Source organism: Sorex araneus, chromosome 1 (assembly GCF_027595985.1).
Source record: "Sorex araneus isolate mSorAra2 chromosome 1, mSorAra2.pri, whole genome shotgun sequence".
Lineage (NCBI taxonomy): Eukaryota > Metazoa > Chordata > Mammalia > Eulipotyphla > Soricidae > Sorex > Sorex araneus.
In genome coordinates this window covers 406,704,809-406,728,580 of record NC_073302.1, presented here as the reverse complement: position 1 = coordinate 406,728,580, position 23,772 = coordinate 406,704,809, and the positions used below count along the sequence as shown (strand labels likewise).

Genomic DNA, 23,772 nt, shown 5'->3' with positions numbered 1-23,772 from the left:
CAGGGATCTTTTTATTTTTAAAAAAATACCTCTCCTGCCATGAATCCCTGGGAAATGGGCTCAGCAGCTCAGGCTCCTTCCCACTGGTTCTCACAAGTGAGCTTCTCTGGGTGGGGCCGACATTTCTGTTGAACCCAAGTTCCTTTCTCTTTGGCTTTCTTCTTTTACTGATCATTTTCCTGTTTCTGGAAGCTGTTCCGACTCTTAGAGTGCTTAATATGCTCAATATGAAGGTTAACTCTCTTGGCAAGAATCTTGCCCTCGACTTGTTTATGACAATGCCAAAAGTATGCTGGGTACCATTGTAGACTTTCCCAGTTTTGCCACGGTCAATACTTGTGGGCATTCCTTTTTGGACAGTGCCCATTCCCTTCATGTTGACAAGATCACTTTTCTTGGAGATTTGCATATATGTGGCCAAAGGAACAACTTCCATGTTTTCTAAATTTTCTAGAGAACATCTAGTGGGTGGTTCTCTTTCCCTTTGTGTTGGTCATTTCTGTGGTTTACTGGAAGGTGGTGGGTCCAGTTGATGGTGGTTCCTCTTTATTTATAAAGAGAATAGTTTCACTATCTCAGGAATTTTATGTATAAGACAGTTCAGGATGTGTTGTTCTGTTAACAGAAAATTTCCATCTTATCTTACTCACAATTGAACTCTGAAGACGACAGTCAGCAATCCAAACAAGAGACCAGCTAGCAAGCCAAGGTCCAGCCCCAGAATGATGGATGCTACACATGTAAACACCCAGATAATCTATCGAGAAAAGAGAAATGAAAGCATTATATTAATTTGTCAGGTACCATCAGGCAAAAGACGACCATAAAAATAAGATCAATTGTCCACAAATAAATTACAGCTTTCAAAAAATATGGTTTCATATTTAAGTGGAAGTGGAAGTTGGCCTTCCTAATAAAGACCAAATGTCCCACTTAAATATTTTTAATTTGATTTTTGCTAGGTACTACATTAACATGACTTAAATGGAATTAATATAGAAAACACTTACAGTGGAAAACCTTGCTTGTAATACTTTCGCTCTCCATCCACCCTCACTCCTCTCCTTACTAATATGCTCCTTATTTTTATGTGTATATGCATATTCATACATGCAAACTTTCCCCAGTATTTTTATAAATATAAGCAAATATAACTGCATATTTTATTTTCCCATTGCTTAGTGTATTATTCAAACTATTCTTTTTTTATGTTTTTTAAATTTAATTTGTCTGGAAGTTTTTCTAAGAGGCTTTTCTTATTCTTTTTTTATTTTTCTGTCCTGGAGCAGAACATAATGGATTTAGATTCTGGCTTTTACAATTCGTCACAACACGGTCTATCTTCACCTTCATGAGGTGTTTCTGTATGTTGTGTTTTTGTTAGCTTTTGTCCTTCTAAATTTGAGACTTTTAAAAATATATATTTGCTTTTACTATAGAAGAACAATAATATATATACATGAGCTCTTAGGGACTGATTCTCATTGGTAACATATTTTTTTCAAAGATGAAGGAACTTTCCAAAACACAGTTGACATGCAGATGTCTAGTTTTTGGCTTATATCACAATTCTAAAATCTGCTTTGGAATTCCCAAAATACTTAGGAGATAAAGGGTGCATCATGATGAAGGGAACATTTGAACTAAATCGTATTTCAGAGGAAAATAAAAGGTATAGGACTTACGGCATCAATCTTATTCTGCCTCCACAGACGAGGAATGTCACACACCTGCATAAACATCCCTTTCAGGTTGGCAATTACAACCGCTGCCAAGACCGACTGCCAAAGAGAGACAGGGAGGGCTGTTATTCAGGGCAATGGTTTTCCATGTGATGATTTTTAAACCTCTTGCTATCTCTCTGGTGGCCAGCAGTGATGTGACGTTATGCAATCGTTGTGCTAAGAAGCAGGGTCATACCTTTTGCAAGGGTTCCAGCAACTTCCCCAAGGCAACAATGGCGATCATCACAATCCCAGCTGAGATAATACCAGCAACCTGAAAGATACACGACTCCCATGAACAGGGTTCTTCCTTTCCCTTGTGTTTGCCAGCCCCCTGGATGTTAGCAGGAGAAAGCCCATCCATAGGTGCACGTAATGCCTCCTGACCTTCCCTTCTGCTCACTCCCTGAGGACTGTTGAGAGAACTGAGAATTACCTGTAAGGACCCCACAAAACTGAAGTAGTAGTAGTTATGGCAGATGGCAGAGAAATTAGACGAGCTTAGAGAAATTAGTAGAGCCGGCACAAACTGGATTTCATTTGGATAGACCACAGACATGTAGTTTGGGTGACAATTTAGGGAACAAACATCCAATTATCTGCCATACCAGGAAACATAGACTCCCCCTGCCCAACAACAGATCATTGTAATATTCCTGAGAAGCAAATTCTCTTGGCACACAGCTGATTCTTCTGCGTTACTGTCATAATAAGCAATTCTGATAACACTGTGCTTTCAGCGCACAGCTCCCACAGAAATCTCAGGGGACATAAACTTGCCAGTCCTGTTGCAAATTCAAAATGCCCACAAGTAGATGAAGGGGTAGCACTGTGTCTCCTGCTTCCTCTAACCTTCCAGGACACACAGGCTTGAGCTTTAAGCCCAGCAGCTTAAGTGATGCCAAGGCAACAATAGGGGTCAACGACCTTCAGAAACTTTACCTTCACTGGCATAAAAGCTCTCCTAAGATCCATACATCGTTAGGAGAGAGCTTGAGGGGTTTGAGTAGATGATCAAGGAATTCTTTGTTGAAACAGCTGGGGCCTGGCCGAGGTGAAGACTAGAAGCTCTGAAACAAAGGAGAAAAGGAGACGGGGAGCCAGAAGCAGAGCCAGGAGAGAAGCAGCAGGAAAGACAGTGTTGGACACAAGCAATGCCTGTTGAGTCAAGGAGACAGGTAAAGCCCATCTCAACAGAAAATCCAGAACTGCAAGGAAATGTTACAGGCATACTCACTTCACCTGGCAAACGGAACATGGCCTGACAACAGTTAGGTCGGTATAAGACTATTATGCCTGTGGAACACTAAAACGCTTGCTTTGCGCATTCTGATCCCCCTTGCTGAAGCCTCAAATCTCCAGTTTCCTGATACTTTTGCGTGCTTCCTCCTCTCCTTTTTCTCTTCCTCACCCTCTTTCTCCATTCTCCTTCCTTCCATGTATTGACTTAACCAATATCCACTGTCTTTCATAAGCCACTTGCATCGTCTGCAGATGCTAAATTCTGTGGACGGGGAGAGAAATAGAGATTGGACAGCAAAGATGACAGGCAGCTGCCCAAGTCGGGTGAGAAGAGTGACCATCTGCTTGCAGGCATCAGTAATCATAAGCTTCCCATCAAGGGAGTCAAGGCTAATGTGGGTTTTACATTAAAATCTGTGGGGGATTCATTATCTGTACTTATTTTGTCAGGTTGATTTGTGAGCACTGCTTAGAGTTTTAGATCTGTGAGCAGATTCAGTTACTAGAACATGAATGAATGCTCTTCAGTGAGAGGTTAAAGCAGAGCAGCCAGAGAGCAGTTTGCAATCAGAATTACTTTTTCTCATGAGTCAGAGAGAATCAGATGGGGATGTGAGAAATAGCCACTGCTGAGCTTTCTTAAACTGTGTGGATGTGCCGAGAATGCGTAATGTCCCCTTCCATCTTTCTTTTATACATTCAGCAGATAGAGGATAGTGTTTCTTATGCAGAAGGCACCACATCTGTCACAGGTACTAAGATGCTGATTCTCTCTTGAGGAGTTAGTGACTAAACAGTGAGCATTTATAAATATGTGCCAGAACTTTTCTTTTTCTCTTGAATCCTCATCATATCACTGTGAGATGCCTACAAGGTTTATTTCTATTTTTATAGGTACTGAAAACATGGCTCTAAAATACAAGAAAACATGAGAAGTCCCCAGGAAGCCCTGCTCATTTATTACTTGATTCCAATTCCTTGCATTTCAGTCCAGGCATTTAGACTTTTAACCCTGAACTTAGTATACATTTCAGTAATTAAATATCAAGTCATTTTTGTACTTGCTTCATTCTTCAGTACTGGAATCCTGGCATCCTTCATTCCTAAATATAATACACACTAGTGTGTGGCAGGAGGTATTAGCTTACCAGAATACCATTATCCCCAAACTCTCTGCCAGGGAATCACTTTACATGGGCATTCTTACAGGGGCAGCCTGGAGGTGAGAGTAGGAACATCAGCAGTTGGGGATCTGCCTGTACCTGCTTCCACTCTAGGCCCGGGAGAGCTTGTCAATGCCTCGTCTCAAATGAAAGCAGCAGAAACTTCCACCAGTTGACAGACAGCTTGTCCTGGCCATGGGTGTTCCTTGGGAAATCACCTCTGACCTCTTTCCCCGGACCACAGATTTCTGCCTCTACTTCATGCTATGGACTGTATTGTCTTACCTGATGCCTTGGAGTTAAAAGTGTCTGGTGGGACGGGGGTGAAGGGTAGGGGTGGATGGGAATTAACCCCATTTAAAACTCCAAATGGAACTCTTTCTTTAACATTGTAAGATAGTGCTTGGGGGAAGGCTTCACAGACAGTGCCTCCTTTGTAGGCATGATGCTGTGGATCTTATTTCTGGTCCCACTCCATGTGCCAAGTATGATCCAGCAACACTGCTCTTTGGGCTCACCAGCAACACAACAAAAAAGTATGCAATCTGTGGTGCACCATAACCAGGTATGTGTAGGATGTGTGTGTATGTGTGTGTGTGTGCGTGTGTGTGTGTGTGTGTTTGTGTATGGCATGCAAGCATATGTGATGTGGTGAGTGTAAATGTGATTTGTGAAAGTTTCATACAATTTATTTTAGATCTGTTCTTCTCTTTATAGTCCTAGTGTGCCTTTTTACTCTTAAATCGCGGCTTCTTCTGTGTTTGCAGGGGTAAATCACAGCTCCTTCTGTGTTTGCAGGGAGAGGGGGAGAGTTGGGGGGGGGGATATCCTCCAGATGTAATAGAGCACAATTCAGGAGACTGCCCCTTGTCCCCATCCACTCGGTTGGGCATATCTGATTCTTTTTCTGACTGGAAAGCGTGACCCTGGAGAATAGCTCCACAGTCTTCTGGCCAACTGAAGAAAGGGGTATTCAGGGATTTACAGGAATCCTAGGCTTTTTGGCCACCTTGTAAAGGCAACAACTTCCAGCACTATTTAAAAGGCAAGGTTAAACCCACAGTCTAAACTTCAGAGACAAAACCCTGGCTCAAGAAGGAATGTTAAAATGTCACAGTAAAAATTTTCTTGGCATTGCAAACCTGTTTTGTGGGACCAAAGACCTCTGGAGGAAGTTCCTGGTCCTTGTAAAGGAAATGTAAATAGATGCTTTTTGTTTTCCTGAAAACATAACTCCCTAAGCCATAAAGTGCTATTACTAAGTTCTATCTAGCCCAGATAATGAATTAATAAAAATTAGCATTCTCCATTCCTGTTTTCTTATTTATTATTATTGTCCCTGGCAAAGCAGGTAAGTATAGCCTTCTGTTAGCTGACCACAGACATAGAGTGATTTGAGAATTGCTACAAAATGATCAATACTGTTTGAGTGGTTTTTAATGAAGAGTAAATCAAGGAGATGAGCAGAGTTAGGGGGGAGTCAGATCAAAAACGTGAGTCTCTATTTTACAACACTATGTTCCTTGCAACCCTATTCACAATAGCCAAAATCTGAAAATAAATCAAATGTCTAAGAATAGATGAGTGGATAAAGAAACTCTGGTACATATACACAATGGAATATTACTCTGCCATATGAAAAGATAAAAGTCATGAAACTTGCTGCTCCATGGAAGGACCTAGAGAGTTATCATGCTGAGTGAAGTTAGAGCGAGAGAGACGCACATGGAATGATTTCTTTTATATGCATGATATAAAAAAAACATTGTGGAATAATGAAACCCAAAGACAACGAAAACATGAAAACCAGTTTCAGTAGGAAAAAATACCACTGGAGGGGTATGGGGGAGAAGACAGGGAGGGGGCAGCATCGATGGTAAAGGAAAGCATTCAACTGAAAGGTGGTAAACTTAGTACAAAACCCTATCGGCATAGTACTATAAACCACAGTGCAAAGGCTTATAGAAATTTAAAAAGAAGGAAGAAGAAGAAGAAGAAGAAGAAGAAGAAGAAGAAGAAGAAGAAGAAGAAGAAGAAGAAGAAGAAGAAGAAGAAGAAGAAGAAGAAGAAGAAGAAGAAGAAGAAGAAGAAGAAGAAGAAGAAGAAGAAGAAGAAGAAGAAGAAGAAGAAGAAGAAGAAGAAGAAGAAGAAGAAGAAGAAGAAAGAGAAAGAAAGAAAGAAAGAAAGAAAGAAAGAAAGAAAGAAAGAAAGAAAGAAAGAAAGAAAGAAAGAAAGAAAGAAAGGAATAAGGAAAGAAAGAAAGAAAGAAAGAAAGAAAGAAAGAAAGAAAGGAAGGAAGGAAGGAAGGAAGGAAGGAAGGAAGGAAGGAAGGGAGGGAGGAAGGAAAAAGGAAGAAAGGAAGAAAGGAAAAAAAAAGTAAAAAGTGTCTCTCATAGAAGTAGACTGGTGAGTGAGAGGCAAGTGGGAGGTGTCAGGGCCGGGGAGGGGGGCATTGGAGGAGGAAAGTGGACACTGGTGAAGGAATGGGCGTTGAAAAACTGTATGATTGAAACCCACTCATGAATAACATTGAAATTTTATGGTGACTAAATTGAAAAACAAAAACAAAACATGAGTCTCTTCAGAGACCAACTATCCTGCTTCTCTCCTGGGCAAATTTCTTGGAGTCACCACTGAAGGCCCAGCAGGTTCTTCACAAGTACCATGCAGCATCTCATACCTGAGTCTTTCCCCCTGTGCTCTCCTGGACAGCAGTACGGGACAGGGCAGTGGTCGCCACGAAACAAGAGAAGAATCCTGAGAATATATTGCTGATTCCAAAGGCAATGAATTCCTAAGGGAGAAAGACAAAATAGTGGTGTTCAAACACAGTCTTTGCAAGACTCCACAGGGGTTGGAGAAAGACCATTAAGAAAGCTCCCCCCAGGCCTGATAGTCCCAATACTCAAAGGTGCTGGAAGGCCTTGGAAGACATTAGGAGTTTGGGCTCTTTGGAGCCTAAGGGAGGTATTACTGCTCTTGATTGTTTTTAAGGTTGAGGAGGAATGAAAGTTGATCTTTTGCGAAATGCTTGTTTCATTTCCTGGTGAGTAGCTCTCATCAAAAACATATTTTTTTTCCTGTGGTTGATTATTTGCTCTGAATCATATTAAACTAGGAGAGTTATTATTCTACTTGATTACTAATCGTTTAGCTGCTGTAATTTGCTGTGCTGTTTTCAGAAACATACTGTATTTTCAGACTTGCAAGGAGTGTAAAATCGGTTCACTTGGCAAAGTACCACTAGGCCTACAAAACCTGCCCTGTGTGCATTTATTGCACTGTGACCCGCCCCCATTTAAAGTGGTCAGAACCATTCTCTATGGTGTTTATTGTACTGTTTTGCCATTTTATAAGCATCATTAAAAATAAATCACAGGAAATATAACTTTACATAAGACTTCTTATTTTGGGTTACATGTTAAATTTGAATGCTATTCAAATTTGAATATTAACCTGAGTGAATTAACTATTTATAAATTAGGATTATTTATTTCTTAAAAGTCAAGGGGATACAGTATGAATTTCTCCAAAATAATTTCAGATTAGCAAGCATAATAGAGAAAACAACCAATTCAGGAAGAAACCCATTGCTTGTCTTGCAGATACCTAAACTTTTCATGTATATTTTCCCTTCTATTTTTATGCAAACAAAACCAGTTTAGCAAAAGAGTGACCATACCTGGTTTCCATCAATGGTGTAATCATACTTGGTGGCGTACACTTTTCCTACAGACACTGCAATAGCATAAGCCACAACAGCAGTGGAAAATGATGCAGTCAACATCTTAGAAAATAAGTTCACCAGTGGGAGTGAAGGAGGCAAAAACCTAGTGAATTCACAAATAGAAGATGCCATGAAAGTTTGACCACAGTTCTTTTCCTCCCATCTCATCCAATACAATTTTAAACCAGTCACTAATCAGACCTGAAAGTTCTTGATTTAAGAGGGTAAAATCACATGAAATATATAAGTGGTAGCAACTGCTTCTACAATTTTTAATATGGAGTTGGTGCTATCTCCCTTGATTTCTTTGCCCTCTATTTGAATGGGCTTTGAGGTGACACCTTAGCTATACCTGGGACATAAAAAGGTCTGCTATTATGATACTTGAATGTTATACACCCAATCCATGTATTTCACATATCAGTGTTTCTTCTTATACCATTTCATCTTGAAGTTCCTTGAATTTAAAAGAGCTCCTAGTCATAAAATTTACTTTATATTTACTTTATATGAAGAGATTTACTTTATATGAAGAGATGAAAGATAAGTTAAAGAGACAAAGAATTTAAGATGCTAAAAAAGAGCTTGGAGGAAAATGCCATATCTTAGGAATCATGCCATTTTATACCTTCATGATCCCAAAGGACAATTAAATTTATATAATTATCGAAAGGTTCCATAGTGATAATGAAGAAAACATTCTACTAGTGTAGTCAAACAACTACTGCTTGACAAAAACCAGAATGACACCACAAACTATATGAAGAACTAAGTCTTTAGTTCATAATCTTGCAGTTATCCTCAAATATTTTTGTCCACCCAAATTTGAGATATGATCTTCATGTACTTATATAATTTTTGTTGTTGTTGTTGTTGTTGTATCTGTTGCTAACTGTCATGAGCCCTATTCCTTGACCAGCTCAAGGGTTAGTAGGGTCACTCCCTGCGATCTTCTGGGCCATGCAGTGCCAGGGATGGTACCATGGATGAAACTCATGCCAGGCAATTCAGATCATTTCTAGGCCCTGGATCTTGTACTTTGATGGTAATCCACATGATGTAATTCTGAGATGCCAACATAACAAAAATCTCCCGGGGCTGGGGAGATAGCACAGCCGGGTAGGGTGTTTGCCTTGCACGCGGCCGACCTGAATTCTATTCCCAGCATCCCATATGGTCACCCAAGCACCACCAGAAGTAATTCCTGAGTGCATGAGCCAGGAGTAACCCCTGTGCATTGCTGGGTGTGACCCAAAAAGAAAAAAAAAATCTCCCCACATTCCTCACTTATGTCTGAATTTTTTTGGTGGGGGGGGGCAGGGAGGGCAGGAGGCAGATCAGCAGTGCTCAGGGCTTACTCCTGGCTGTTCTCAGGGAGCACACCTGGCAGAACTCAGGGACCATCTGTGGTTCCAGGGATTGAACCCAGGTTGGTGTCATGCAAGGCAAATATTCTACCCATTGTACTATCTGTCCAGCCCCAAATTATTTTGATAAGAAGCCATACTCTTACCCTAATATAGAAAGAAACAGTACAAGTAGAAACAAGAGTGAAAGAAAATTAAAGACAATTAGATTTACCTAAACAGTCTTATAACTAACTTATATACACTATACACTAACCTTACATATTTTTTGTTTGTTTTTGGACCACACATGGCTCAGTTCAGGGCTTATTTACTCCTGGCTCTATGCTCAGGGATTACTTGATGGTGTGGATTGAGGGACCAGAGATAGAACAGGGATCAGTTACATGCAAGCAAAGCAAGTGCCTTACCCTGGTACTATCTCTACATCCTTAATAAACCCTAGATATTACTGTATATATTGCTCTAATTTTGTTGATAAGGGAATTGAGATCCATAAAAGTAAAATGACTCGCTGGAAGTCATGTAAAAAGGTGCAGGCTTAATATTATTAATGAATCTGGATTTATTTCCTAAGTAGCAAGATCTGTTTAGTTCTCTTCCCTTGTAGACATAATCCAATATATGAGATTAATTTCCGGACTCCCTTCTCTCACATCCTTCTGAACCCACATGGAGGTTAGGGCACATCCTGTTTGAAGTAGACAGAATGTTAAAAAATTGGAGCCAACAGTTGTGACTCAGCATCACATCACTTGCAACTCCGGAGGTAACCTTAGGCCTTATTTTTCCCTCTTAGTTTCTCTTTAGGAATCCTGATTTACAATACTGTTAATAACAGAGTTTCAGCCATACAATGTTCCATCACCACACCCACTACCTAAATGTCAGCGTCCCTCCACCAATGTTTCAAGGTCCCCTCCCACCCTAACCCCTTAGTGACTCAGTTCTGTAAGACTTTAATTTATTTTTCAAGCCAGACTTCTGATTTATTCCTGAGACCCTCCACCTACCCACCACCACCACTACCACCAACAGAACCCTATTCAGGTAGTCCATTTATCAGAATTATTTTCTAGTCCTGCAAAAAGTCTAGATTTGATAGCTACATAATGCTTACTCTGTGCCTGGTTGCGCAGTTCTTCTTCAAATCCCAGAACTTTCTATCAGATCTTGATTTCCCCCACAGGGTTAAAGTGTAAAATACAAATACTTTAAATTAAAGGACTTGATACCAGCTCTCATCACGCTGTAGCTTTAAGACTGTGCAGATTATTTGAACCTACCAGATCCTGGTGTCTTTGGCTATCAAATAAATGTCACACTATGCTCTTCTCATAGGGTTATTGGGAAGATTAAGTGAGGTATTATTATATAAATAACTAGTGCCTATACACAGAGCAGGCAGTCTGTCAGTAAATGTTGGAAGAAACTAAAATTTACATAATGTTGTTACTTATTTATACTCTCTTTCTGGATATTATGGGGCAAATTATTTGCCCCAAGTTGCTCAGCTTGGCACCCTGACTAGACATCTTCTAGATTACCCCTTGACCTTAAGAAAGCCTTTCCTCCAGCTTCTACCCTTCTTCAGTGACCATAACTCCTGGCAAAGTTTATGCTCAGTTTATGCTCTGTTTGATGCAACTGACCCACCCCTATACAACCTGACTGTGAGATAACTCTATAAATGGAAGTGAGAGTATGAAGGATGCTTTTTTGAGAAGATGAGGATGGGTAGTGGTGAATCCCTGATTCCCTGAAAGGCCAAAGGATCTCAACTCAGTGATTCAGACATAATACAAAAAGGAGGTTGAAGGAAATCCTGTGCTTTTCCACTGCACTTTCTCCCTGCTGTCTCACTTTCACGTACACAGAGCACATTCCTTTTAAAGCAGTGTTATGTAATAAATATGATGACAAAGAGGACCTCTGGCACTGGTGAAGAAGAGACCAGCTATGTCTGTGCTTAGGGATGAGGCAGAGAGAATTAGATTAGGAATTAGCACTTAGAGGAGAAATCGGCCCTTCCTTTTGGAATGGCTTTTCTAGAAATGAAATCAGAAGACGTAAAAGATGTTAGGTTCTAATGTGTGAGAAAACAAGTACAAGAAGAGCTGGAGCCTAACCACTGCATGAGAAGAAAGGCACGTTGCGACTCGCCTCCCTAAACTCTGCTCTTGAAGAGAAAGAGTTCTGGGGCTAGAGAGAGTACAGTGGGAAAGGCGTTTGACTTGCAGCAACCTATCCAGGTTCAGTCCCTGGGACCCCCTATGGTCTCTTGAGCCTCGCCAGGAGTGATCCCTGAGTGCAGAGCCAGGAGTAAGCCCTGAGCACTGCTGGGTGAGAACCCAACACAAAAACAAAAAAGTGGGTTTTGTGAAAGAATGAGAATTCCTGGTTTGGGTGACCCGTGCTGATGTCCAGTCAGATGAGTGGCTACATAGACACTATTCTTTTGGATATAGGCAGCAGAAGAGATGGACACGAAATCATCCTGTCCTCTGAGACAATGTTGCTATAGACCAAGGAATCCTCACATACGATTTTTTTTGGGTTCTTTTTTGGGTCACGCCCAGCGATGCTCAACGGTTACTTCTGGCTCTGAACTCAAGAATGACTCCTGGAAGTGCTTGGGGGACCATATGGAAGGCCAAGGATTGAACCCAGATCAGCCGCATGCAAGGCAATGTACTATTGCTCTGGCCCACATATAATTCTTAATGGGATCTCAGGAGACTGGCAAACAGCCATCTTGCTCTTCCTTCTCTATAGAGGGATTGAAGCAGGAAGGCACAGAGGCTGCCTGGTTTTCTCTTTGTTTTTCTCCCTTCCATTGTTTTAACCTCTTTTCCAGTCTCCCCTCTTCTCTCATCCTTTCTTTCCCAGGTTTGTCACTGTCATCAGATTTGTTGCTGTGCTACCAAATGGGATCAAATAACAAAGGCCTCTCTGGTGCTTTGCTCATCATGACATAGACGGGAGCATCTCATCCCTTCAAAGAATGCTGAGATACAATTGTGGGCAGGAGGGCAGAGCTGAACATAAGTGGGCTCCTTGCCTGCAAGGCAGGGGGTGAGGGGACGAGAGTCTTTGGAAGCAGTTACATCAGCTGGCCTGCCAGAGGATTCAACGTGGCAAAACCCACGAGCAAGAAACTGGACATCTATTCTCAAAAGAGTAGGCAGGAAAGTTTGGATACAGTCAGAATACCTTGGGAGAGTTGAAAGGAGTTTTCCACATCAGTGACAATAACATGATTTTATAGGACAGTGCATGGACTGTGGGCCACCTCTAAGCATTAAATCTTAAGGAGACAGGCAAAAAGGACCTACAAAATATACTTTTATGTAACTGTGGATAACTATTCAAGTCATCCAATTGTTAGGGTAAAGTTGCCACATTGATATTAACACATTGCCCTTCCATCACGGAACTTCTCCTAGTGTTAGAATTCTTTTTCAGAACACGACTCTTCTAATGTAGGACTCCCCAAATGTATCTGTCCATATGATGATTACATTATGAAAGATGCAATGGAGGGAGGGACTGGAGCAATAGTATAATGGGTAGAAGACATGCCTTGCATATGAGACTCACCTGGGGGTTCAATTCCTGACATCCCATATGGTTCCCCCAGCACCACCAGGAGTAACTTCTGAGAGCAGAGCCTGGAGTAACCATTGAGCATAGCCAGGTGGGGCCCCAAAACAACAATAACAATAAAAAGATACTATTTTGGAACAAAGAGTAGAAGATATCATAGTCCCATACACTAAGGGCCATGACATCTGTGGAATAAGCCACTGGAAACTACTGGGGAGTGCCTATTACCAATATAGAGAAAGACTGGACAAGGCCACTCAGCTAGTGTTAAGTGAAGGGAAACTAGGGATTTTTTTTGTCATCTAATATCAAGATTAGTTGTAAATATTACAAACTGTTACTGATCTGGACTGGAGCGATAGCACAGCGAATAGGGCATTTGCCTTGCACGCAGCCGACCTGGGTTCAATTCCTCCATCCCTCTCGGAAAGCCCAGCTACCAAGAGTATCCTGCTCACATGGCAAAGCCTGGCAAGCTACCCATAGCCTATTCGATATGCCAAAAACAGTAACAACAAGTCTGACAATGGAGACATTACTGGTGCCTGCTCGAGCAAATCGATGAACAACAGGGATGACAGTGACAGTGACAGTTACTCATCTAATAATTGTCTGGGCCTTTTGGTTTCTGTCTTGAGGTCACACTCAGCTGTGCTCAGGGCTTACTCCTGGCTCTGCACTCAGGGGTCTGCACTCCTGGAAGACTCAGGGGACCATATATGGTGCCAAGGATCAAAGCCAGGTCCTCCATGTGCAAAGCAAATCCCTTACCCGCAGTACTATCTCTCTGGGGACTAAACAGGCAGTGTTCAAGGACTACTCCAACTTGGTCGCTGTCTCCAGTGATGTTCAGAAGACCATGCTAGTACTGAGGGAGACACGCAGTGGCAGGGATCAAACTCATGCTTCCCACATGCAAAGCATATGCTCCGGCTCGTTAAGTCCTCTCGCCAGGTCCACCCTTGTTTTATAGGAGAAACACACCCCCTGCTCCACCCAAGGCCACAGAACTAGATGGTGACCAAGATGTAAAAAGGCTCTTCTTTCTTTGTGTAATTCAGAAAGGTATCAAGCATATATAAAGCTTGACTAGAAGACCAGGTATTTTATTTATAGCAACAAGCGATACAACTACTATCAAAGATAGATGAAATGAAATGATGGATAATTTAGATTTGATGTCCCCCTCCCATCCTTAATATTACTAACTACAATAAGTATTACTTGGGGTGGGAGCGATAGCACAGTGGGTAGGGCGTTTGCCTTGCAAGCGGCCAACCCAGGTTCGATTCCCAGCATCCCATATGGTCCCCTGAGCACCGCCAGGAGTTCCTGAGTGCAGAGCCAGGAGTAACCCCTGAGCATCGCTGGGTGTGACCCAAAAAGAAAAAAAAAAAGAGCCAGGAGTAACCCCTGAGCATCGCTGGGTGTGACCCAAAAAGCAAAAAAAAAAAAAAGTATTACTAACCACAATTCTATTTATATTGTAATGAGACATGTTAGTTTAAATTAGGAGCCAGGTGTTAAATGTATATCTCTGGTCACATATTAAGAAAATGAAGTGGGAAAAGAAGGTTGCTTTTAAACAAGTGGTTTGAACTTTATCGAGAGTTTGCACTGATGGGTGTTTCTTGAAGATCACACATAAACTACTGAAGGAACACCAATGAAATGAAGCTTGTAACAAAAGGTTTCATTTAAATGGAAGGTACTGACTTAATATATTAGTATTTCCTAAGAGGAATGCTATACTCACCCCCTTGGGATGGATTTAACAATGCCAGCATTGTATTTTTTTTCCAGGTTGGCTCCATATGAAATGGCAGTAGCAATTATTGTCTGAAATAAAACAAAACAGGTTTTTGAAAAAAATTCCACTTGTTTTAACAATTCGTTTGTTGTAAAAATAATGCTGAATGTTTTACTTACCACAATTACTTCTATAGGAATAGGGACTGGTATTTTATGTTTAAATCGATCATTTATTTCTTTAACTGCCATACAGATGATAATGGTGAGTAAACCAGCAATGAAATCAGCAAGATTGGTATCAGCAATATTTTGAAAAATGTCAATCAGTGTCTGTGAAAACAAATAAGTTCATAGACATTCCATATGAAAAATCATGATGTCATCATCAAACAGCACTGAAGATTTTTATATAAAATCATAAAAATATGTTGACTAACACAAAAAACATCATATATATGTATGTATTTCCAATATTTGCAATGTTTATCTATACATTTATTTCTATATGTCTATCTACGTCAAGATTAATGATGGTACCCTGGAGTTGTAAAATTATGGGTGATTTTGACTTTAATTTTGCTTATCTGTATTTTAACCATAAAATAAGAGTATTTTTTAAAAAAACTGCCTTTCACCACATTTATTTTTTTTTCATTTTTAAATGACATTTTCTAAAATTTTATTTTATTTGTATAAAGTTGTTCACAGCAATTTATTACATTCAATATTCCAGCACCAATCCCACCACCATTATACCTTCCCACCACCACCTTCACTAACTTCAAAAGTTTATACCATCAAATGACTTTATAGGTGCTAATAAATGGTCTAATTTTCATTATATTGTTATAGTATTATTGTGACTAAATAAAAAAAGTGCCAATTAATCAGTATTTTGAGAGATACCATCTATAAATCTGAATAGTTCAGAAAATTATAAAAATACTCAAAATACTTTATATAGAGATAAATCTGGGAGGCTAGGTTCTTTATGGCAGAAAGAAGTTATTAAATTGATATTAAGTCATGTATAACTTTTTGGAAAATAGTTTAATGTTTAGCTCAAACTAAGATGATTGAAAGTAATTCTTTCCAAGTACAAAGACAAGCTGACTCAAGAAAAGCTAGCTTTGTTTTGTAAATAGAAGGTTTCTGGGAATCAAAGGAAATTAGGAAGGGAAAATCCCAAGGAAGAACACTAGTATCTTTGTTATATCAACTTCAGTCCTGTAAAAGGCATGTCTTAAGAAAGTATTCCTCAATTCTTTGAAACAAGTTTTTTCCCAGGGAATATTACTTTTCTCTGAATGAGTTCTTTCATAAACATATTTTTATGTAAAGAGAAAAACTGAACATTTTATAGTTTAGGTAACATGTACCTTATTTTTATAGACAAAGTATACTTAAAATAATTATAATGACAATCGAGTGACAATTATGTGTAATGAGCATAAAGTACTCAAGATGTCATTTTGCCAGTAACCACAATTCTCAAGAAAACATTCAAGAGTAAAGAAATGAGGGAGGATTTATTAGGCAAGCAAAATACATGGATTGAACTCTAGTTCAAGGATTTGACTAGCAGAAAGTCTCTTGCAGAAAGTCAAAATACTCAGGGAGTATTTTGCATCTTGTTTTAAACCCAGTCCTGACAAGTTTATTTTGTCTCTTTTCAGAATCAGTGAAATTTTAGAAATGCAGATGTACTGATAGCAACAAAATGAAAAGAGTGATAGCAGAATGAAAAAGTGAAAATGGAGACACTATCACAAGAAGTCATCATAACTCAAGTGCTTGGAACACCCACCAGAGAAGCAAGCAGCCCCAAATACCTAGAGTCTTTGCACAGTTTTCCTGATGATAACCCTTATAAATACATGAGTAGATTAAAATTTTAAGTGACCTTGGTCATAGCAGCTGGGCAAGAAAAAAATATCAAGGGCATACAAATAGGAAAGGAAGAGGACAATCTATCACTATCTGCAGATGATATGATACTATATTTAGAAAATCCTAAAGCTCCTACAAAAAAGTTCCTAGAAACAATTGGTTTGTATAGTGAAATGGCAGGCTACAAAATCAACACCCAAAAGTTCATGGCTTTCCTATATACGAATAATGAAAGAGAAGAGATTTTATAAAAAACAATTCTGTTCACAACAGTACCTCAGAAAATCAAGTACCTTGGAATCAGCTTAACTAAAGAGTTGAAGGACTTATACAAAGAAAATTAAAGCACTACTTCAAGAAATTAGAGAGGACACTAGGAAATGGAGACACATCCCCTGCTCCTGGATTGGGAGGATTAACATTATCAAAATGGCAAAACTCCCCAAAGAAGTTTACAGATTTAGTGCATCCCCTATCAGGATATCCATGTCATCCTTCAAAGAAATAGTTAAAACACTCCTGAAATTCATATGAAACAATAAACCCCCACAAATAGCTAGAGCAATCCTTTGGAAAAACAAGATTGGTGGGATCACCTTTCCCAACTTCAAACTGTACTATAAAGCAGTAGTAATTAAAACCATATGGTATTGGACTAGAAACAGATCTGCAGACCAATGGAACAAAGTTAAATATTCTGTCACAGACTTTCAAATATATGATTACTTAATCTTTGATAAAGGAGCAAGAAATATAAAGTGGAACAAGGAAAGCCTCTTCAACAAGTGGTGCTGGAAAAACTGGACAGCTACCTACAAAATAATGAACTCTGACCTCTGTCTAATGCCAGGCACAAAAGTCAGATAAAAGTGGATTAGAGACCTCAATATTGGGACAGGTGTAGAAAGATTGCACTCATCTGTGAAATATAAAGTAACAGAATGGGAGACTAACATCCAAGAGTAGTAGAGATAAAAACCAAGAGGTCTGCTCTGCGCCTTGGAAACCGGCCTCATATGCTGGAGGAAAAGGCAGCCCAGATAGAGAAGAGAACGCCAAGTAAAGAATGTTGGGAGGACCCATTCGGGCTGAAAGATGCGTGCCAAAAGTAGACCATAGACCAAACATGATGGCCACTCAAAACCTCTATTGCAAACCACAACACCCAAAAGAAGAGAGGGAGCAAAAGGAAATGCCCTGTCACAGAGGCGGGGTGGGGTGGTAGGCATGGGGTGGGGGTGGTGGGAGGGATGTTGGGACCATTGGTGGTAGAAAATGGGCATTGGTGGAGGGATGGGTACTTGATCATTGTATGACTGAAATGCAAGCATGGAAGTTTGTAAGCCCATAACTGTACCTCAGGGTGATTCACTAAAAAACAAAACAAAACTCAATATCAGACATGAATCCATAAAATATAAGGAGGAAAATGTAGGCAGAACCCTCCATGATACTGAAGCTAAAAGCATCTTTAAGGATGAAACACCACTGACCAAGCAAGTGGAAACAAATGTAAACAAATGGGACTACATTAAACTAAGAAGCTTCGGCACCTCAAGAAAGAAAAAAAGCAATGACCAAAATATGAAGAGAACACACAAAATGGGAAAGAATACATCCCAATACCCATCTGATAAGGGATTAATATATCCAGGATATACAAGACACTAGTAGAATTATACAAGAAAAAAACCTCCAACCCCATCAAAAAACGGGGAGAAGGGGCTGGAGCAATAGTACTGCGGGTAGGGCGCTTGCCTTGCATGCGGCCAACCTCGGTTCGATTCCCAGCATCCCATATGGTCCCCTGAGCACCATCAGGAGTAATTCCTGAGTGCAGAGCCAGGAGTAACCCCTGTGCATTGCCAGGTATGACCCAAAAAAGAAAAAAAATGGGGAGAAGAAATGAATAGAAGCTGCCTCAAAAAAATAAATACAAGTGGCCAAAAGGCACATGAAAAAAATGCTGTACATCAAAACAACAATGAGATATCACCACAGAGACTGGCACATATCAAAAAGAACAAGAACAACCAGTGCTGGCACAGATGTGGGGGAGAGAGAGACTCTCTTTCATTGTTGGTGGGAATGCCAATTAGTCCAGCCAATATTGGCATTTATTTAAAAACTAGAAATTGAGCTTCCATATGACCCCACAATACCACTTCTGGGAATATATCCTGAGGGTGTACAAAAGTACAGTAGAAAGGACATCAGCACCTGAATGTTCATTGTGGCACTGTTCACAATAGCCAGAATCTGGAAACAACCTGAGTGCCTGAGAACAGACGATAGGTTAAAGAAACTTTGGTACATCTACACAGTGGAATACTATGTAGCTGTTAGGAAAGATGAAGTCATGAAATTTGCTTATATTTCATGGGCAATCATGGAGAGTATCATGCTAAGTGAAATGAGTCCGAAAGAGAGGGACAGACATAGAATGACTGCACTCATTTGTGGAATATAAAATAACGTAATATGAAACTGACACCCAAGGACAGTAGACACAAGGGCCAAGCATATTGCTCAATAGTTGGAAGCCTGCCTCATGAGCTTGGGGAGAAGGCAGCTGGGATGGAGAAGGGATCACTAAGTCAGTGATGGTTGGAGGGATCACACGGTATGGGAGATGTGTGCTGAAAGTAAAGGACCAAACATGATAGCCTCTCAGTATCTATATTGCAAATCATAATGCCCAAAGGTAGAGAGTATGGGGAAAAGTGTCTGCCATAGAAGCAGGGGGAGGGTTGGGATGGGGGGTGGATACCGGGGACATTGGTGGTGGACAATGTGCACTGGTGGAGGGATGGGTGTTCGGTCATTGTCTGACTGAAACTCTAGCATGAACTGGTGATTCAATTTTTAAAAATTCAGTGTATCAAAATTTATGCAACACACCTAAAATATTAAAAATATTAACTGTGTTTGCAAATAAAAATTAAAATCTTTAAATTTTTTTAAATGATCCATACAATAAGTTTATTTTCAACTCAACATGACAAAATTCAGAATTAATAACAAACCATTAGAATTGTCATTCTAATAATTGAACTACTTTTTTATAAGATACTACAAAAGTGAGCATAACTGGATTCCTGTTTTATCTTAGACCTATGAATTTAAAGCATCTTATTTTTTACCTAAAAATATATTAGTAGTATTGATTATAGGTTAGCTAACATGGTTAAAAACTTGTTACCATTTGTGGTTTTTAATTAATTAATTATTTTTTTTGGTCCACAACTAGCTGTACTCAGGTCTGTGCACTCCTGGCTTTGCACTCAGGGACCACTCCTGGCAGTACCAGTTAGGAAGCAAGGAATCATTCCCAGGTTGGCCATGTGCAAGCCACTCGTTTTACCATTGTACTTCACTCTGGTCCCAATGTTTATGGTTTTTATATACAGTTCTGCACCTTCACCACAGCTACAACCAAAGTGCTCAGATCCTCCATCACTGGTATGTCTATTCCTCCTCACAGTAATTTCAGTTTTGTTATCATTCAATACTGTCTTTTCTCTTATCTGTTTCCTTTATATTTTACTGATGAATGACCATCCAGTATTCGTTCTTTTCCCTCTGACTTATTTCTCTTAATGCCATATCTTCAGTTCTATCCAAGTTGCAGTCAATCACAAGATTTCATCTTTTCTGACAGCTGCATAGTATTTCATTGGGATTATATACCCGCTATAGCCATTTATCTGTCATTGGACATTTGGTTGTTTCCACAGTACGCATTGCAGTGAATATTGGTGTGCAAATATCTTTTTAAATAATGTTTTTGTATTTTGGATATAGATTCCAAGATTATAGTACCACCACATCTGTAATAAAAATGTAATATGAATTGCAAAAATCAACATCTGTTTATACATTAAACATCTGCATCAAACAAGGTATTTGAAATTAATAAATGCCTATACAATGAGCACTCTCTCAGAATCTCTTATAAAAATTTATACAATAGAAATTTTAACCTATGTAGGCGCTAGATCAATAAATAGTACAGTGAGTAAGATGCTTGCCTTGTAGGCAGCGGGCTCAGGTTCAATCCCCAGCACCCCATATAATTCCCTGAGCACACCAGGAGTGACCCCCTGAGCACACAGCCAGGAGAAGCCCTAAGCACTGCTAGGTATGGCACCAAAGTGAATAAATTAATTTTTTAAAGTTTAGCTTATGTAGCAATACTATTTACCTATACAAACTGAAGTACTCAAAGTTCTTAGGTCTACTTAAAAGATATAAAAATTGTACTCATAAGACACTGAAAAGCAATGCTAATTTATTTTAGATTAAAATACTAAAATATGTTTTAAATATGGATATACATCTGACTTCATGTCTCAGTTTCATATTCTGAATAATTCAAATCATGACAATGAGCTTTTTAGCCAAGGATAATATTTTACAAATACACATACCATGTTTAGAGAATTTCAGTGCAGTTTAATTTAAGTAATTTCCCCCTTCTTGATTAGCATTACTTGGTTGTATAAAGCCATATAGGAAAAATTATACTTCATGTAATGTATGTATAAATTTATCAGTTACATTTTAGTACCAATTTTATTGTAATAATTTTTATCTCTAAATATATAACAAATCTTTTCTATCAGGCACGTTCTGCTATCAAAAGTTACATAGCAATGAAGAGATAACTCAATAAGCTAGAGTGTTCTATATGTAGGAACCCGAGGTTTAATCCTTGGTACCACATGGTCTCCTGAGAACTGTCTAGCTTGATTCTTGAGCACTGAGCAGGAAGTAGCCCCTGAATACCACTGGATGTGTCTCAAAAGCAACCAAACAAACACAAATAAAAAGTTGTAAAGGCCTGGGATGTATTGTAAGTGGTAGAGCAGGTCTTTTACACTTATAAGACCCAGTTTCAATTCCTGGCTCAAAAGGGACAAACAAAATAACCTAACATTTTGTTTACATATTGATCAGCCATTAAATTTACTTTCTGAAATTAAATGACTTAAACTGTGCACACCAAAATAGACCCAGAGTAATGAATCTGATCAAGATCCAGAGTAATGAATCTGATCAATCTGAACGGTGGCTCTCAAAACTCTCACCACCTGGGCAGGATTCTCAATTTCATTTTCACCCTTGGAACAGGACAAAATGAAGCATGTAGTATCAATCTAGTAAATGGCTTCCCTTATCTCTTTCTTAGCATAGTGGCATAGTGGTTTAAAATGAATGGGCGGTATAGAGGCACAGAGACGGCACAGTGGAGAGGGCACTTGCATTGTATGCTGCCAAACCCAGTTCGATTCCTTCACCACATATGGTTCCCTGAGCCTGCCAGGAGAGATCCCTGAATGCAGAGCCAGGAGTTAGCCCTGGGCAGCACCAAGCATCACCTCCAAAACAAAACAAAACAAAACAAAAAGGACCCTCAAAGATTTCAGTTAACAGAGGAATTGGTTGGAGGGGGAAAGAAACAAGGATAAACAATACTAAATCAGAAAAAAAACTGTGCTAAGATCTTTAAACAGGGTGCATCCCAAGAAAGAGAATAAGATCTGTTCACCATGACCATAAAAACAATAAACTGAATTCTTACTATGTGCTAGATATGGTGCTTAGTGCTTTACACTAATTTTCATTTGTAATCACAACTTTAAGAAAAGCTACTTCATTACCTCCATTTTGCAATTGAGAACACTGAGTCTTTGGGAAGTTAAAGATTACATTTCCCAAACCCATTGGGTAGTATTTGTAGAATTTCATAGGATTTTTCAGTGACAGTGAGAGCAGAAGGTCCAAACCACAACAAACAAACTTAAAAAATGTTGTGCCTATGTTGGTGGTGGGGAATGTGCACTGGTGGAGGGATGGGTGTTTGATCATTGTATGATTGCAACCCAAACATGAAAGCTTGTAACTATCTCACAGTGATTCAATAAAATTAAAAAAAAAATGTTGTGCCTGTCAAAGATGTAGCTGTTGGTCCGGCGGGACAGATGGTGGGAAGAAACCTGGCAATACTGGTAGCGGGAAGTTGACACTGTTGGTGTGACTGGGGTTAGAACATAGTATGCCTAAGATGCAACACGAATAACTGTAAATCATGGAGTCTTAGTTAAAAAATAAAAATCTTTTAAAAATAATAAAAATTATATGCAAATCTATTGAAGTTCAAAGTCTACAATCTTCGTCATTATATTACATTATAGATAGCCTCTCTACCTACTCTCACTGCTTATTATGGTTCTCAAGCTCTTTAGGTGCTTGGCTATATTTGTTGAATGGAGTAACGTGGAACCAAGGTACTCTAATGAAAGGTGCAAATTCATGTCCACCTTACTCATTTTTCAGTATGCTTGCATGATATTACACTATGTTAGAAACTAATACAGGGTCATAAAAGGACTCAAACTTCATTCCTAATGACGTATAATATTTGCCTAGTATCATTTCCCCTAAGTTAGGGGTGACATCATGTTACTATTACCACCACTTTTACGACATCAATGATGTGCTTTTTATAGAATATATATTTAGATCCATGAACTTTTTCAAATCTAATTAGTGTTATCTACATCCTTCTTTTGCATCTCTTTTGCATGTTGAATCATCTCTGAATCTAATGTTCTTTCTCATCTATAATTGCTCAGACATTTACATTATACATTTGATGGACTCAGGGTTGGAAACACATCTCCCATCATTTCATTTTACAAATAAAAAAAGAAAAGAAGTCTGAGGTGTGAAGTAATAATTTCAGAATTTTTTTTTGACTCCAAAAAAAGTAGGCTTGTTATGTGCCAGCCTCTGGGACAAGTACTTCTCATATATCCTTATTTAACTTAGTTGATAGATACTATTACCAACTTCATTTTACAAAGAAGGAAGCTGAGGCCTGGTGATTTGCTTTACATAGCTGGTAAATGAGAATCAGAATTTGAATCCAGTTTTTCCATTTCCAAACCTGAATTTTAAGCTACTATCCCACAGGGCACACCTAAAATCACCTAGCTTGTTTAGAAGCAAAGTTAAGATTAGAATTCAAGTATGATATATCCCAGACCAGTTTTTATTTTGCTATACTACTTTGCTTTCAATACTAATTTTAAAGTAGTGGCACTCGTAAAACCATGGCCACCCGCAGGAAACCATGTTTTGTGAAATCTGCCTTTTTCAATGCTACTTCTGAGCCTATTACTCCTTTAAGAGAATGTTTTCTTTTTTTTTTTAATTTTTATTAGTGAATCACCGTGAGGTTCAGTTACAAACTTATGAACTTTCTTGTTTGCATTTTGTTTACATCCTTCCACCAG

The 23,772-nt window shown here is 39.2% G+C and overlaps 1 protein-coding gene across 1 annotated transcript in view; it reads right to left on the bottom strand.

Moving 5' to 3' along the window:
* Positions 1-23,772, bottom strand: part of SLC26A4 (solute carrier family 26 member 4) — a 55,808-nt gene that overhangs the window by 19,587 nt on the left and 12,449 nt on the right. The window contains exons 7-13 of the mRNA XM_004602258.2: positions 14,759-14,911; positions 14,586-14,668; positions 7,812-7,959; positions 6,810-6,923; positions 1,921-1,998; positions 1,686-1,781; positions 651-757 (exon numbers count right to left, since the gene is read on the bottom strand). Coding sequence (XP_004602315.2) covers positions 651-757; positions 1,686-1,781; positions 1,921-1,998; positions 6,810-6,923; positions 7,812-7,959; positions 14,586-14,668; positions 14,759-14,911 — 779 coding nt within the window. The remainder of the gene's footprint in view (positions 1-650; positions 758-1,685; positions 1,782-1,920; positions 1,999-6,809; positions 6,924-7,811; positions 7,960-14,585; positions 14,669-14,758; positions 14,912-23,772) is intronic.